The sequence below is a fragment of the Moschus berezovskii genome, chromosome 24 (assembly GCF_049115385.1).
Source record: "Moschus berezovskii isolate FMDL1 chromosome 24, NW_MosBer_1.0, whole genome shotgun sequence".
Lineage (NCBI taxonomy): Eukaryota > Metazoa > Chordata > Mammalia > Artiodactyla > Moschidae > Moschus > Moschus berezovskii.
The window spans coordinates 15638778-15655653 of NC_142483.1; the positions used below are offsets into that span (position 1 = coordinate 15638778).

General features: G+C 37.1%; 1 protein-coding gene across 1 annotated transcript in view; it reads right to left on the minus strand.

Moving 5' to 3' along the window:
- ERC2 (ELKS/RAB6-interacting/CAST family member 2) overlaps positions 1-16876 on the minus strand; it is a 304510-nt gene that overhangs the window by 22772 nt on the left and 264862 nt on the right. Inside the window, exon 3 of the mRNA XM_088831678.1 lies at positions 2412-2486. Coding sequence (XP_088687804.1) covers positions 2412-2486 — 75 coding nt within the window. The remainder of the gene's footprint in view (positions 1-2411; positions 2487-16876) is intronic.

A 16876-nucleotide genomic window follows, 5' to 3' on the forward strand; every position in this document is an offset into this window, starting at 1 on the left:
CTTTATCCAAAGGTGTTTAAATTAAAATACAACCATGTCTCAAGTTACACCTATTAGTTTTAAGGGTTAGTTCTATTTGGTAGTCAACCCTAATGCTTATAAAATGTGGGTTTCCAATATTCCCTCCCATTTCACAGAAACATAATATACAAAATCAGAAGAGATCACAGCCTTCATCACAACCTTACACACATGACTGAGGAGATGACCTTCTACCAGCTGCCCCCATAACTCAATTTATGCACACTGAGTATAGATGCTAATGGGACCCAGACTTCTCCACTGATAAAACAGAAGGCAGTGCTTTGTAAATTAACAGGCATTCAAAGACAACAGAAAAACTCCAGGCTCAGTTCCCTGACACTATATTGATTATCAATTGTCCTAAAAATGTGTTCTACCAATCAGCATCACTGGCATCCATTTAAATAAAAACAAAACTCCAGACTCAAATTTACTGATAACATACGGAGTGAATTTGCCCTAAAAATTATATTTTATAATTTAAAACATATTTTATATGGCCTTCTTATGTAGATAGCCCAAAGGAGTATTTTTAATTAACTATTAAATTGTAATAACTATTACTATTTTTTGTAATAGTTTTTAGTTTTTAAAAATAGTTCTAAAAATATTTTTTAATAGTTTTAAAAAGTTTTATTTTTTCTAATAAAACATATGATGCTAAAAAGAGTAAGCTATAAGCAAACAGACTTTATACTTAAAATCACAAAAAAGCACTAATAGTCTTTGTATTGAGACCTTTAAAAAGAAAATGACCACTACTCTGGGAGAGATGCCACTCCTGGTTTCTCCAAAGAGTTTTGAAACACAATCTTTCCTTTAAAAAAAAAAAAAGAATGCTTTGGAAACAGTTTTATATACATCCTCTTCTATTACTAATTGTGTTGGAACTGGGGAGGTAGGTAGAAAGGAGACTGAATGACTCTGCAGAAAACTGAAATAAAATCTTTTGTCTTGTCTTTTTTCTTTTCTATTCTTTTTTTTTTTTTTTTAAGCCTTAGCCAAGTTTCAAGTTTGGTTCTGATGTGAAGTGAGGAAGAAATCTCTGTTACAAGATTCTACACTCCCCTACAAGTGTAGAATAGTTAGTTTATTTACAAAATAAATCAAAATTACGCAAATCCAAAAAGAACAGATGAACCAAGATTAGCAATTATTTTTTAACCTTGCTGGCATTTGATCCCGTTGATAATATTTTTCAAATCAATTTGTTGCAAATGTATTTATAAGTACCATGAATCATGTAACCTCACTTAGGTGACATAAAGTCTTAAAGTAAATGTTCTACATTATTTCCAAAAAAAATCCACTTGGATGAAGACATTGTCATTGACTAGGGGGAAAAAAAACAAAACTCAAGTTAGACTTGTAATGCCAGGAACTCAGTAGCTTGTATTAGTTTCCTTCCCCCCCAGACTTGGGAATTTTTTGGCAGACAATCCAAAATAATGTGTTCCAAGACAGAAAAATCATTACCCTATCAGCAAGCTTTAGAATTCTTTTGTAGAAAGATGGTGACCAACAAACTCTCAAATGTTATACTTAGGCATGAAATATCCAAATTGCAAACATCATCATGAATTTTTTTCTTCATGGAACTAAAATCAATAATTATTTATTCTTACAAGAAATACTCTACTATATGCTTCCTTTTCGCAAAAACTGAAAGTAAAAGACTTCAAATCTTTATAAACTGACAAAGCAACTGGGTTTCATAGATTGGTTTCTTAATGGCTCAGTCATCATTATTTACTACATTATTCTTTAAATGCCCTAAATCCATCCATGAGGATCTTTGCTTCTTTTAAGTATCTCTATGCTCCCCCAGTTAAATAGAATACTTTGTATCTAATAAATTATTATTAATTTCAGACTTAGGAGAAAATACTGAAGTCATAAGAAAGTTATTATTCTTTGAAAAATAAATTTTGCTGATAGCATAATTTTAATTATTTAACACCTCCATTGCACAAAAAGCAACTTATCTTTGCCAAATCTTAGTTTCTCAGGGTGTCTTTTCATTGTCATGTGAATAGAGAGGAGAAAAAAAATTATTCTAGCTTTAGAAATTTACTTTTAAGACACACACAAAACCCTCCCTTAGGGTTGAAAGCACTGGCTATGCTGGAAATGAAGCCAGCTCCTTTCTGCCACAGGATACTTGAGCCCTTTATTCTTTTGCCCAGAAAATGCATCCTCATTAAAGAGCCAATAAATTAAATATACCCGAGAAGGCAAAAAAAAAAAAAAATCCAGAAGAAAAGCACCCATGAGGGTGCCTAAGGAAAAACACAACTGTCCATTTCATGTGTTTGTGTTAGTCACCATCAAGTTTAGAACAAACTCTGGGGAAACAGCTGTTTTTGAAAAATGTGAATAGCTCCTACCTTCATTTCAATGACAGTCTGGAGAGCCTTCGTCTTAGCTGGCTCCGGCTGAAGTTGGCTTCTTCGGTGTAATTCCTGGGGAGGAACACGATAGAAATAAGCCTGACGGTTCATCTTTCCGTTACACCATGACTTTTGCACAGGTACCACTCAGCCCACCCGGTCCAGGCTCTCAGTGTACAGACATAAACAAGCCACAGGTGCCTCTTCCCCCACCCTCGTTAGCATCCCTGCTGCCTGGAGCTTGCGATCCGGTGAAAAGCTCCTGGCACATGCGCTATTTCTGAAACTTCCATCAATAATTAATGTCAACTGTGACAAAGCCAGCAAGTAATCATAATCCAAATACTGTTCAACACTGGGGCTGTTGCCCAGCCATCAAATCATAATTTACTAAATTACATTACTCTGTGCTCCCAATACAAACACAGCAAGGAAACAGAGGAAAGAAAATGACTAACGTGGTTGCAAATCTGCTGCACGCATGGTATTTTGCTACTGAAGTAGGTTTGAAATGAGCAATTTAAAACATTTTCAGTACAACTGTGTCACTTTTTGCAGTGAATTGGTCTGATGAAACCCTATGAATCTCTTGCTCCCTAATTTACAGTTTCAGTCCGTGCTCAAAACCACATCTGTGTGTGATATATTTGTGCATTCATGATGCCAAGAAATTAAAACTGGCATTAATATCAATAGTGTTAGAGGGGAGAAAAAATGGGTTAAAGCTAGATATAGACTCAAGAAATTCTTTATAGATAAAAAGTGAAAAAACATAATCACAATTTTAAACTTCAAGGCTTACTTTTTGTATGTCTCCAAAAAAAAGTCTATCAAGACTGAAAGATAGCCTTGGCAGAAGAGAAGAGATAAGGTTATTCAGTTCATACTTTATTTTTCTTAATGATAATTATCAACAGTTTTATGAAAGTAGCCAATGACAGGAATAAACAAAAATGCTTACACACATCAAAATTGCTGGTACAGTTACTCACCTATGGAATAATTCCATTAAGGCTTATTTGAATTATAAGTCACCTATAGATAATGCTATAAGATTTATTTGTTTCCAGAAAAGTCATTTAATATCAACATGGAGTAGTGCTAGATCTTTACATTCCCTGGGCTGGGAAGATCCCTTAGAGAAGGGAACAGCTACCCACTCCAGTATTCTAGCCTGGAGAATTCCATGGGCTATGCATGGGGTCACAAAGAGTCAGACATGACTGAGCGACTTTACACTCCACTGGACCACAAACATTTTTAAAAAGGAAAAGAAAAACCTTGAGTGTTAAAGAAGAGGACCAATATAATTTCTGGCTTTCTCCAAGTAAAGACATTAAAAATAACCCTACCATTACTACCATCTATTATCATCACCATTTCATTAAGAAAGAATATTTAATCAAGAAAGAAATTTTTCAGAACAGAGTCACAGAGAAAAAGATAGTCCTTCCCTGGATTCCAGGGTTAAGAAAACAGGCAACCTTCCACCCATATCCTATTACTTTGTTCTTAGTTTCCAGCAGCCCAAGAAGACCATGGTCATGGACCACGGGACATACATCTAGGGACTAGCACTGGGGAATTACTGCTACACCTCTGGACTATAGCATATTTTCTCCTCAAAGGCATCTCTGGCACAAATCAGCAGAGCTATGCAAAACTACTTCTCAACCTTGAATTTGAGAAGAATTAGAATTGGTGCTTGGGCAATATTCAAAATGATCTCAACATCAGTTAGGACATTTTTCCCCCTAAAATATTTCTGTAAGGAATGAGTCCAAGTATTACTGAACCTAGTTTCAGTATATTATCAGATACATCACATAAGGAATTCAGCCTTTAAAAAAAAAATAGTCGACTTAGCCCTCAACATTACTTCCAAGATTGTTGGAGTTCACTGGATCAATAAAATCTTACAGATGAGAAAACAGAAAGTAAGTAACCTGTCAGGACTGTTCCATGGTAAGTCACAGAAGAAACACATTTCCAGGTCAACAACTCTCATAACATGTGGTATCAAAAGTATCTTAATGAAAAAAACTGAGAATGAAATTCATAATTTCATACCATAGCCAGTAAAGTTTCAGAATAAAAATCATAAGATAATTTGAGGAGAGAGGTTAAGCTTGTATAAAACAAACAAAAATAATTGTGAAGCAACCAAGCAACACAACAAAAATAAAAACCATTAGGGTAAAAACATGTGCTGTTAAAATTTCTGCCAAGCACGAAAACATTTTTAAGGGCAAACATGCAATAACAAAGCTAAACTTGTAGTAATAGCTTTGCAAAAATGAAAACAGAGTTCTCTTTGCTGTGACTATACAAGTCCTATCATAAACCATTTAAAAAACCAGCCCCAAATCTCTCTGTCACTCCTTAATAAATAAAATTTCCAATTGCCCAAGAATTATAATTTTCCTATTTTAAATATATTTCAATCAAATCAGACTTCACAGTTTCTGAGGATCACCTTAATTCTTAAGGTGTCAGATAAGTGAAGATTATGAACCACATGAAAACTTTTATGTGAAAGTCACTCAGTTGAGTTCAATTCTTTGTGACCCCATGGACTATACAGTCCATGGAATTCTCCAGGCCAGAATACTGGAGTGGGAAACTTTTCCCTTCTGCAGGGGATCTTTCCAACCCAGGGATCAAACCCAGGTCTCCCGCATTGCAGACAGATTCTTTACCAGCTGAGCCACAGGGAAAACTTTATGGATTGCCTAAAAGTCCCATCTCAGCCACTTTATTCATCTCTTAGATTTGCGATCCTTAAAAAGCACACTCTGATTGTAGCAGAAAGGATCAGTTGCCCAATAAAGATTTGTGTTCCTCTTCATTAGTGTGGAGCTATTGTTAGGAAATACCACCACCACCACCACCCTTGTTTCAGGTGAGACATGACTTATTTCTGGCCAGTGGAATATGGTTAAAAATTAGGAACTCAAGGCCTTAAAAATCTCTTACCCTGTCCTCATTTCTCCCTCTTTTTCTGCCTGCTGCTAAAGGAACACAAGACCCAAGAGGATGGCAGAACCCCAAGAGAAAAGGAACCTGGGTTTCTAAAATGCCATGTGAAAAGTCTACTGAACACCCACATTGGATGGTGGTGCACATGAAAAATGAATTTGTCTTAAGTTAGTCTCAGTGTTTTCAGCCTTTATACGTGGAGATCCCAGCTCTCTATGCTTTAACTACTGCAAAGTGATTTTAACATGTGAGTGCTGGCCAATTTTTTCTAAACTTAGAGTAAGATGAGTTGGTTGCTGGTGCTCCAACTATCCTTAATCATCTGAAAGATGCACCCATTAGGCAACGATCTTAAATAAAACTAAAGAAGTTCCCCAGGAGCATCTGGGTGCAGGGATGAGGGAAGATAAGATTTTAATTACTCTTTAAGTTTTAAAATGACAATATTGAAACATCAAGTTCAGCGCTTCCTATGTTTTTCTGGGTCACTGATTTCTGTAAGAATCAGTCGGAAGCTACAGATTATCCCCAGAAATGGACATAGAGGCGTATACCAACAAAATGCTGCATCATTTCAGCTGGTTCACAGGGCCTAATCCAGCACCCAAGAAGTTCACCTTTGAGCCATACTACAGGCTAAAAACCACTTAATGAGACAAAAGACACTTAATGACAGTTCATGGGGATGGGCAGTCAGGACCCTGTCCAGTCCTAGCCTGAGACCTTGGTCATGTTCCCCTTTCTGATGAGTAAAAGAAGCTTTATGAGTGAGTTTCCATTGGCCTTCCAGATCTGAAAACATCCAGATTTTCAATAACAGCTGATTCTGAAAAGCTGGTCTCTGGTGGATAGTTCTAATCACACCCATTCTCATTTCAAAAACAATAAAAAGAAGAAAATTGGCTATTTCACTGTGACACTGATATTGAGGTTATTTTTCTATAATATAATGACTAGGATGGCCTTAGCTGGTATAAAACTGCCAGCTCCTCCAGGTGATCAACATGGAAATATAACAAGAACCCAGAATTTTGAGCATGAAACCTCAAGTGGTTCATCAGGATGACATTTCTTGGCAGTTAATGAGACTCTAAAGTCTAGTGAGTTAATCTGGATGGACACTGACAGGATGAGCCTGACAGGATAACGTTTGCACATACCATATACTTTCTTTGGCAGACAAAAAAAAAAATGCAAAACTTAACTTTCTATCCAAAAGTAATTTACTATTTATATCTGGCCTTTCCACCTTACCATTCTGGTAATCTACTGCCGTGTAAAAAATCACCCCAAATTTAGTGGTGTCCAATCACCACCATTTTATTATGCTCATGAATTCTGGGTCAGAAACTCATAACAGGCAGAGCAAGGAAGGCTGATTTTTAAAGCATGGTATTAGAGTGCTGAAACAGCTGTGGCTGGCGGATCCACTTCCAAGATGGCTTCTTCACCTGTATGTCTTCTTGGCTAGAAAATGCCTTGAAGACCAGGTTTACCTGAAATTCTAAATCTGAGCGACTATATATGGCCTCTCCATGTGACTTGGACTTCCTCACAACATGGCAGCCCCAGGGTCCTCCATACTGAAGCAAAGATTCCAAGAAATAAGCCAGGGACTTCATAGCCTTTTATTATCTACCCCCAGAAGTCCCATGAAAGCATTTACAAGCATTCTCAAACTTCAAGGAGGAGTGCAGAATATTCTGAAGCTGTACCTTTTAATTGCCACTTTTAAGGAATAAAACCAGTTGGAGAAACCAACAGGAAAGAAACTCAATAATCTCAACATCAACACAGATCAGTCTTAAGATACAGCAGATTCATATATACAAAAAACAATTTGATATAAGGGATATAGATAATATAGTAGTAAACCAAGCAGAAAAACATCCCAGCTCCATGTTTTTTCACTTCAAATTCCAACAGAAGAGAGGCATAACAGTACCTCTCTTAAAAAGATGACCAAAACAGTTTGTCATAAGTGTTGTATAAGTCACAAAGGTGGACCAGGACTTTGAGAGCTGAGGGACTCATAGCCATTTTAAATTGGGTGATTAGGCAAAGTTTCAGGAAAAAGTGACATGTGAACAAAAATCTAAAGGAAATGAGGGAACCAGTTACGCAGATATTCCAGGCAGAGGTAATAAAGAGTAAATGCTTGCGTACCTGCCTACAATTTTATAAGGGATACAGAAAGTGGTAGGTAGAGTTCAGGGGTAGGGGATGATTGGAAGATAGATATATATTTAGAGTCCACTGTATGGATACTTACTAGTTTCACTCTGAGGAAAATGGGGAGCCAGGGGAAGGCTCTGAGAAAAGACAAACCATGATATGGATATGATGCACATTCTTAAGGATTCCTCCAGATGCTGAACTGAAGTATGGTTTTGGATTGAGGAGGGAGGTAAGAGAAAAATCATAGGGCCTGGTAGAAGAAATTGGAAAAAAAAACAGCAAAAGACAAAAGAATCTTAGACTACAATGACAGAGTTGAAGGCTATGGCAAGGAATTGAGTTTGGATATGCTTTGAAAGAGAGGCTCACTTGATTTCATGATAGACTGCCTGGGACTACAGAAAGAGAAAAGTCAAGTATGGCTTCAGGGCATACCAAGACAGAGAAGACTACGGAGAAGTGGGAGTTAAAGGGAATCAAAAGTTGGGTTTTGCATGTGTTAAGTCTGTGATGCTATTAGACATTCAAGTGGAGATGCTAAGTAGGCGGTTGAATAGATACGCTGTATTTGAAGGGACAAGTAAAAGCTACAATTACAAATTTGATATCAGTGAATACACAGCACTTAATGCAACAAGCCTAGATAAAATCAACTAGGGGTTAAGCATAGAGAGGAGAGGAGAAATCACAGGACTGAGCCCAGGGGCAATCCAACATTAAGGGGTCTCAGAAGTAAGGAGGAAACAGCAAAGACGACTGAGGAAAAAATACCAAGAGAGGTAGAAAGAGAACAAGGAGAGTAGTATCCTGGAAATCAACTGGAGAAGATAAACACAGGAGGTAGGAATGATCACCTTATCAACCGCTGCTGAGCAGTTAATAGAATGAGGTCAGAGGAATGGTCATAGGACTCAGCAACACACAGGACATTAATAACCTTGACTAGAGTAGCTTTGGTGGATAGTATGAGTAAAAGTTGACTGAAATGTGCTGTGGGAGAATGGAAGAAAAAAAAAAGACCCTTAGGCTATAAGATTTGCTCAGGCTACTATATTGCACAATGATTTACTGATCATTTATTTCATCAAAACTCTGCTTTAGATTTGTACATCCACGTTCACAGAAGCATTAACAGAAGAGCCAAAAGGTGGAAGCAACTGAAATGTCTTTCAACAGATGGATGAATAATCAAATGTGGTGTATATATATACATTGTATTACTCAGCTTTAAAAGGATATAAGACGATTCATCCATCTATTACAACTTGGATGAAATTTGAGGATATTATGCTTACTGAAATAAAGCAGTCCCCAAAAACAAATACTGTATGATCTCATTTATATGAGCCATTAACAGTCAAACTCATAGAAACAAAAAGTAGACTGATCATTGCCAGGGACTGAGGGCAGGGGAAATGCAGAGTTGTTTAACAGGTATAGAGTTTCGATTTTGCAAAATGGAAAAGTTCTGGACATCGGTTGCATAACAATGTGGATATACTTAATACTACTGAACCACTTAAGAATAGTTAAAGTGGAAAATTTTATGCTGCGGGTTCTTCTATTTACAAAAAAATTTTAAAGCCAGAAATACAACAGAAACTTAAGTCCCTCAACCTTCACCATTTCCACTCTTCTAGAAAGAAACCATTATCTAAAGTTGGTGTCTATCCTTCTTATGCATGTTCTATGCATTTGTTACATATGAATGTCCTCATAAATAGTGAAATCTAACAGTAGAATACATTGTTTTCTCATTTACATAAATGACAGCTGTCCACACTGTACAAAGCTTTGCGTTTTAGTTTTTAATCTCAATAATATTTATGACTTCAGAATTTGTATGTGTAAATATGTTTTCTATTGTTTTTCTATTAACAATTTTACAGTAAACTTTCTAGCACATGAAAAAGACCTCTTTTTTTGCTATCTTTATATCTTAAATATAAAGATAATTACAGGGAGGCCTGGCGTGCTGTGATATGGGGTCGCAGAGAGTCGGACACGACTGAGAGACTGAACTGAACTGAACTGAACGTTCAATAATAAATGCACAATAATTACGTTCTTTCTGAAACACTCTGTTTCTTCTGCTTAGAATAATCCTCTACGCTTTTCATCTCTTTATCAGTAGGAATTGGCAGACTACAGCCCACCAGCCCACCATCTATCTTGGTAAATAAAGTTTTATTGAAATACTATTATATCCATTCACTTACATACTGTCTATGGTTGTTTTCATATGGTTTCACTTCATGGCAGAGTTGAGCAGTTATAACAGAGACAAAATGGTTTCACAAAGCAAGAAATATTTAAAATCCTATCTGGCCTTTTATAGAAAGTTTGTCAACCCCTAGTCTAGGTTATCTTCAAAAAGAGGGAGGGGACATATGTACACACTGTTGTATGACAGAAACCAACATTGTAAAGCAATTATTCTTCAATTTAAAATAAATTAAAAATAATCAACCTAGCAATCTCAGAAAAAAAGAAACACCAAATCTTTGTGTGGTAGTTTAAAATATGTTCACAATTTTTTTATATTCACTTTCTAAGATGAAGCTTAAATATCTTAACCTGTAGTGCCTAAAGACTGGACTTAATAACTCAGTTCCAACAAAAAGAATACAGTAGAAGTAACAAGTATGACTTATAAGGCTTCATCATAAAAAACATCACGGCATTTGTCTTGCTTATATTCTTGGGTCACTCACTCTGGGAGAAGCCAGCTACCATGCCATAAGAACATTTAAGCTGAAACCTATAGAGAGGCCCATACGACATGAAACTGAGGCCTCCCACCAACAGTCAGATGAATGAATCATCATAGAAGTGGATTGTTCAAACTTAGAGAAGGCTTCAGATGCCTGCAGCCTTACAGAGTAGCTTGACTGCAACTTCATGAGGTACTCTGGAGACAGAAACAATGAATTAAGTGATGCCAATAATTCTTATTGCAAAATTAAGGCTTAAATCAAAGAAAGTAGGGAAAAGGGCCATTTGTGACCTAAATCAAATCCCTATGATTAGATAGTGAGGTGACGACTAGATTCAAAGGCTTAGATCTGGTAGACAGAGTGACTGAAGAACTATGGACGGAGGTTCGTAACACGGTACAGGAGGTGATGATCAAAACCATCCCTCAAAAAAAGAAATGCAAGAAGGCAAAAGGGTTGTCTGAGGAGGCCTCACAAATAGCTGAGAGAAGAGAAGCTAAAAGCAATGGAGAAAGGAAGATATACACAACTGACTGCAGAGTTCCAGAGAATAGCAAGGAGAGATAAGGAAGCCTTCTTAAGTGAACAATGCAAAGAAACAGGAAAATGATAGAATGGGAAAGTCTAGATATCTCATCAAGAAAATTGGAGATATCAAGGGAACATTTCATGTAAAGATGGGCACAAAAAAAGACATAAAGGGCAAAGACTTAACCAAAGCAGAAAAGATTAAAAAGAGGTGGCAAGAATACAAAGAAGAACTATACAAAAAAGGTCATAATGACCCAGATAACCATGATGCTGTGGTCACTCACCTAGAGCCAGATATCCTGGAATGTGAAGTCAAGTGGGCCTTAGGAGTCATTACCATGAACAAAGCTAGTGGAGGTGATGGAATTCCAGTTGAACTAGTGCAAACCCTAAAAGATGATGCTGTGAAAGTGTTCCACTCAATATGCCAGCAAATTTGGAAAGCTCAGCAGTGGCCACAGGACTGAAAAAGGTCAGTTTTCATTCCAATACCAAATAAAGGCATGGCCAAAGAATGTTATGCTCATTTCACATGTTAACAAGGTAATGCTCAAAATCTTTCAAGTTAGGCTTCGACAATACATGAACCAAGAACTTTCAAATGTACAAGCCAGATGTAGAAAAGGTAGAGGAACCAGAGATCAAATTGCCAGCATCCACTGGATCATTGAAAAAGCAAGGGAATTCCAAACAAATATCTATTTCTGCTTCATTGACTATCCTAAAGCCTTTGACTATGTGGATCACAACAAATTGTGGGAAATCCTTAAAGAAATGGTAATACCAGATCACCTTCCATTCCGTTCCGTTCCGTCGCTCAGTCGTGTCCGACTCTTTGCGACCCCGTGGACTGTAGCCTACCCGGCTTCTCCGTCCATGGGATTCTCCAGGCAAGAATACTGGAGTGGGTTACCGTTTCCTTTACCTGTCTCCTAATAAACCTGTATGCAAGTCAAGAAGCAAAAATTAGAACCAGACATGGAACAACATACAAGTTCAAAACTGGGAAAGGAGTAGATAAGTAGATATTGTCACCCTGCTTATTTAACTTATATCCAGAGTACATCATGTGAAATGCTGGGCTGGATGAATCACAAGCTGGAATCAAGATTGCCAGGAGAAATATCAACCTCAGATATGCAGATGATTCCACTCTAATGGCAAAAACTGTAGAGGAACTAAAAAGCCTCTTGATGAGGGTGAAAAAGCAGAGCGAAAAAGCTGGCTTAAAATTCAACATTCAAAAACCTAAGATCATGACATCCAGTCCCATCCAGTCCCAGTCCCATCACATCCAGTCCCATGGCAGATAGATGGGGAAAAAGTGAAACAGTGACAGACATTATATTCTTGACCTCCAAAATAACCACAGATGGTGACTGCAGTCACAAAATTAAAAGACACTTGCTCCTTGAAACAAAAGTTATGATGAACCTAGAGAACATAATAAGAAGCAGAGACATCACTTTGTTGACAAAGGTCCATATAGTCAAAACTATGGTTTTTCCAGTAGTATTGTATGGATGTGAGAGTTGGACCATAAAGAAGGCTGGGCACCGAATAATTGATGCTTTCCAGCTGTGAAGCTGGAGAAGACTCTTAAGATTCGCTTAGACAGCAAGGTGATAAAACCAGTCAATCCTAAAGGAAATCAGTGTTAGTCGCTCATCACCATGGACTACAGTCCACCAGGCTCCTCTGTCCATGGAATTCTCCTTCTAAGAATACTGGAGTGGGTAGCCATTCCCTTCTCCAGAGGATCTTCCTGACCCAGGGATTGAACTCGAGTCTCCTACATTGCAGGCAGATACTTCACCATCTGAGCCACCCCCAGAGAAGGGAATGGCTACCCATTCCAGTGTGAATATACTACGTTACATGGCAAAAGGTGCTTTCCAAATATAATTAAGATTATAGATATTAAGATAGGAAGATTATCCCAGATAATGTGGCGAACACAACCTAATCACATGAGCACATTCAAAGCTCAGAACTTACTCTAACTGGAGGCAGAATTCAACAGTACATTAAAAGGATCATGCACTAAGATAAAGTGTGATCTATTCCAAGGAAGCAAGGATGGATTAATATCCAAAAATTAATCAATGTGATACACCACATTAACAAACTGAAGACTAAAAATTGTATGATCATCTCAACAAATGCAGAAAAATTGTATGGCAAAATTCAACAACTATTTATAATAACAATTCTCAAGAAAGTTGATATTACAAAAACATACTCCAACATAATACAATCTGTATATGACAAACCCACAGCAAACATCATACTCAGAGAAAAGATGAAAGCATTCCCTTTAGGTTAGGAACAAGACGAAGATGCCACTCTCACCACTTTTATTCAACGTAGTATCAGAAGTCTTACTTAGGCAAGAAACATAATACTGAAAATCCTAGCCACAGAAAGCAGACAAGGAAAAGAAATAAAGGGAATTCAAATTACAAAGAAACAAGTAAAACACTGTAGATGACATGATACTGTACATAGAAAATCTTAACTCCAAAACACTGTAAGAATAAATGAATTCAATAAAATTGAAGATTACAAAATATACAGAAATCTGTTGTATTTCTATACATTAACTATCAGAAAGAGAATTAATGAAAAAATCTCATTTACAATTACATCAAAAACAATGAAGTTATTAAAAATAATCTAAAAAAAGAGGGAGACGACTTATAAAACTCCTTAGAAAACTGTAAGACTATGATGAAAGAAAGTGTTGATGACACAAGCAGATGGAAAGAGACACCATGCTCATGGACTGGTCAAATTAATACTGTTAAAATGACCAAACGCAATGTGCAGATTCAATGCAACCCCTATCAAAATACTAATGGCATTTTTTCACAGAACTGCAATGAATATTCCTAAGATTTATATGAAAACATAAAAGTCTCTGAAACACCAAAGCAATTACAGAAAGAAGAACAAGGTATCATGTTCCCTGACTGCAAACTATACTATAAAGCTATGGTAATCAAAATAGCATTATACTGGCACAAGAAAAGCAATGTAAATCAATGGAACACAATAGAGAGTACAGAAATAAATCCATGCTTATATGATAGTTGATTTATGACGAAGGAAACAAGAATATACAATGGGGAAAAGGCAGTCTTGTAATAATGTGGGAAAAATGACAACTACATGCAAAAGAATCAAATTGGACTACTTTCTCATATCATATACAAAAACAAACTCAAACGGATTGAAGACTTAGATGTAAGACCTGAAACCATAAAACTGCAAGAAGAAAATACAGGCAGTACACTCTTTGATATTCATCTTATCTATAAATATATATATTTATAGATATATTTTGCTTTGTCTTCTCAGACAAGGAGAACAAGGGCAAAAATAATCAAATGTGACTATGTTAAACTAAAACGCTTTCGCACAGCAAGGACACTGTCAAGAAAACAAAAAGGCCGCCACTGAAAGGGAGAAGATATTTGCACATGACATATCTGTTAAGATATTAATCTTCAAAATAGACAAGGAACTTATACAATTCAACATCCAAAAAAACAACTCAATTTAAAAATGGGCAGAAGACTTAATAGACACTTTTTCAAAGAAGGCATGCAGATGGCCAACAGACACATGAAAAGATATTCACTAATCACCAGAGAAATGCAAATTAAAACCACAAGGAGCCATCATCTCACTCCTGTCAGGATGGCTATCAACAAAAAGAAAACATGGAACAAATGTTAGTGAAAATGTGAACAGGAGGAAATTCTTGTGCACTGCTAGTAGAAATGGAAACTGGGGCAATCACTAGGGAAATAGTATAGAAATCCATCCGAAAATTTAAAATAGAACTGCCGAATGACACAGCAATTTCACTTGTGGATATTTCAGTTCAGTTCAGTTCAGTTCAGTTGCTCAGTCGTGTCTGACTCTTTGCAACCCCATGAATCACAGCACGCCAGGCCTCCCTGTCCATCACCAACTCCCAGAGTTCACTCAAACTCATGTCCATCGAGTCGGTGATGCCATCCAGCCATCTCACTCTCTGTCATCCCCGTCTCCTCCCACCCCCAGTCACTCCCAGCATCAGAGTCTTTTCCAGTGAGTCAACACATCGCATGAGGTGGCCAAAGTATTGGAGTTTCAACTCTGGCATTAGTCCTTCCAACGATTTACTCCCCCCCTAAAAAAACCAAAAGCACTAATTCAAAGAGATATATGCACCCTAATGTTCACCGCAACATTATTTACAATAGCCAGGATATGAAAGTAACCAGTGTCCAGCAACAGATGAATGGATAAAGAAAATGTGGAATATATATACACAACTGAATGTTAGCCAAAAAAAATAAAGTGAAATCTTGCCATTTTCAACAATACAGATGGACCTGAAAAGTATTGTGCTTAACTGAAATAAGTGAGACAGAGATGAACTCATTTGATCTCACTTATATGTGGAATCTAAAAAACAAAACCAAGACACTCATAGATACAGAGAATGAAGGGTGGTTATCAGAGGGGAGGTGGGTAGGGGTGGAAGCAAAATAGGTAAAGGGAATTAAATATATAATAGCCTGCGATAAACCATAATGGAAAAGATTACCTAAAGCAGAATGCATTTATGTGTATAACTGACTGACTTTGCTATACAGCACAACACAACACTATAAATCAATTATACTTCAATTAAAAATAAGTTATTTTAATATATTTTTTAAAAGTCTAAGCCTCCATTTATAAAATAAACCACAGGGATATAATATACAGCAAAAAGAATATGATCAATAATATAGCAATAACCTGATATGGGGACAGATGGTTACTAGACTTTCTGCAGTGATCATTTCATAGTGTATACAAATGTCAAATTACTGTATAGTACACCTGAAGCTGAACATTATATTGTACTATTTAAAAAAGAAAGAAAGAAAGAAAATCAAGCCTGAGCCTTCAGGGAACTCTTGGGAGTCAACTGTGCCCCAGAATCTGCCTCACTTGATGCCAGGAGGCTGGGCTTCTATAACTGCTCGAGTTAATCACTGTGTGGTGGCTGCCTGGACACTTCTGGAAGGGAGGAAGTTCAGCAAATCTAGTCACATGAAGACACACCTCTAGCAAAGATCACAGGTGTGAGTTTTGTCAGCACCACCCACAGCTACTGGAAGATGGGCACAATGGCCTAGTGAATGGGATGCCAGGGAGTCTAGATCAGGCAAAATTACCATGTGCTATAGTTCATGATTCAGAGGTTGTACACAGAACTCCAGCTTTGGTGTGAACCAACATGGACAGAGTAGGATGTGATTCCATTTCTTTTAGTCTAGATAACTGGTAACTGGCTTTAAAACTATTTTAGCAGTATAAGCTTGTTTTGTTCCCAAACAAAATTTTACATTACATACACACACACAGATGATAAAATTAACTGAGCATCGACTATGTTTCAGTGTGACAACTCTTAGAGATAGGGAGGAAGTAAAACAGATTGGTCCCTGTCATCATGAGGCTTAATATCTGGTATGATAGGCAGAAGAAATATGAAAAGAAACAAATTAAAAACTGCAAGTATATACAGAAGGTAAGAACTATACAAACAATAGCAATAAATTGATACTGAGATGGATAAAATGGGGGAGGAGACCCTATGATCCAGATATTTGCTGAATATGTGGTCAGATTTCTAATTCTTTAGCTCTAAATTGTAGTATCAGTTAAGGTTACTTTATTTCTCCCTGTTATCATCCCCCTTAATTTTAATCTAGTGATCAGGGAAAGCCTCCCAGAATGGGGAACATTCAAGCCAAGACCTGGATGATGAGCAGGAGTCAGCCATGCAAACACCTGTTGGAAGAGAGGCTAAGATAGAGAACAAACAAGTAAAAAAAAGTGGGGTCTATTCTGATTGATGGGGTGGGAGGAAAGGAAAGGCCTGGAGCCCCTCCACTCCATTGTGGGGATCCCTGAAGTACCTTCTAGGAACTCCAGGGCTCCTCAAAACACCATTTAAGAGCCATAATTCTGGGGATCATACTTCTGGTCACATATTCTCAAACTGGATTG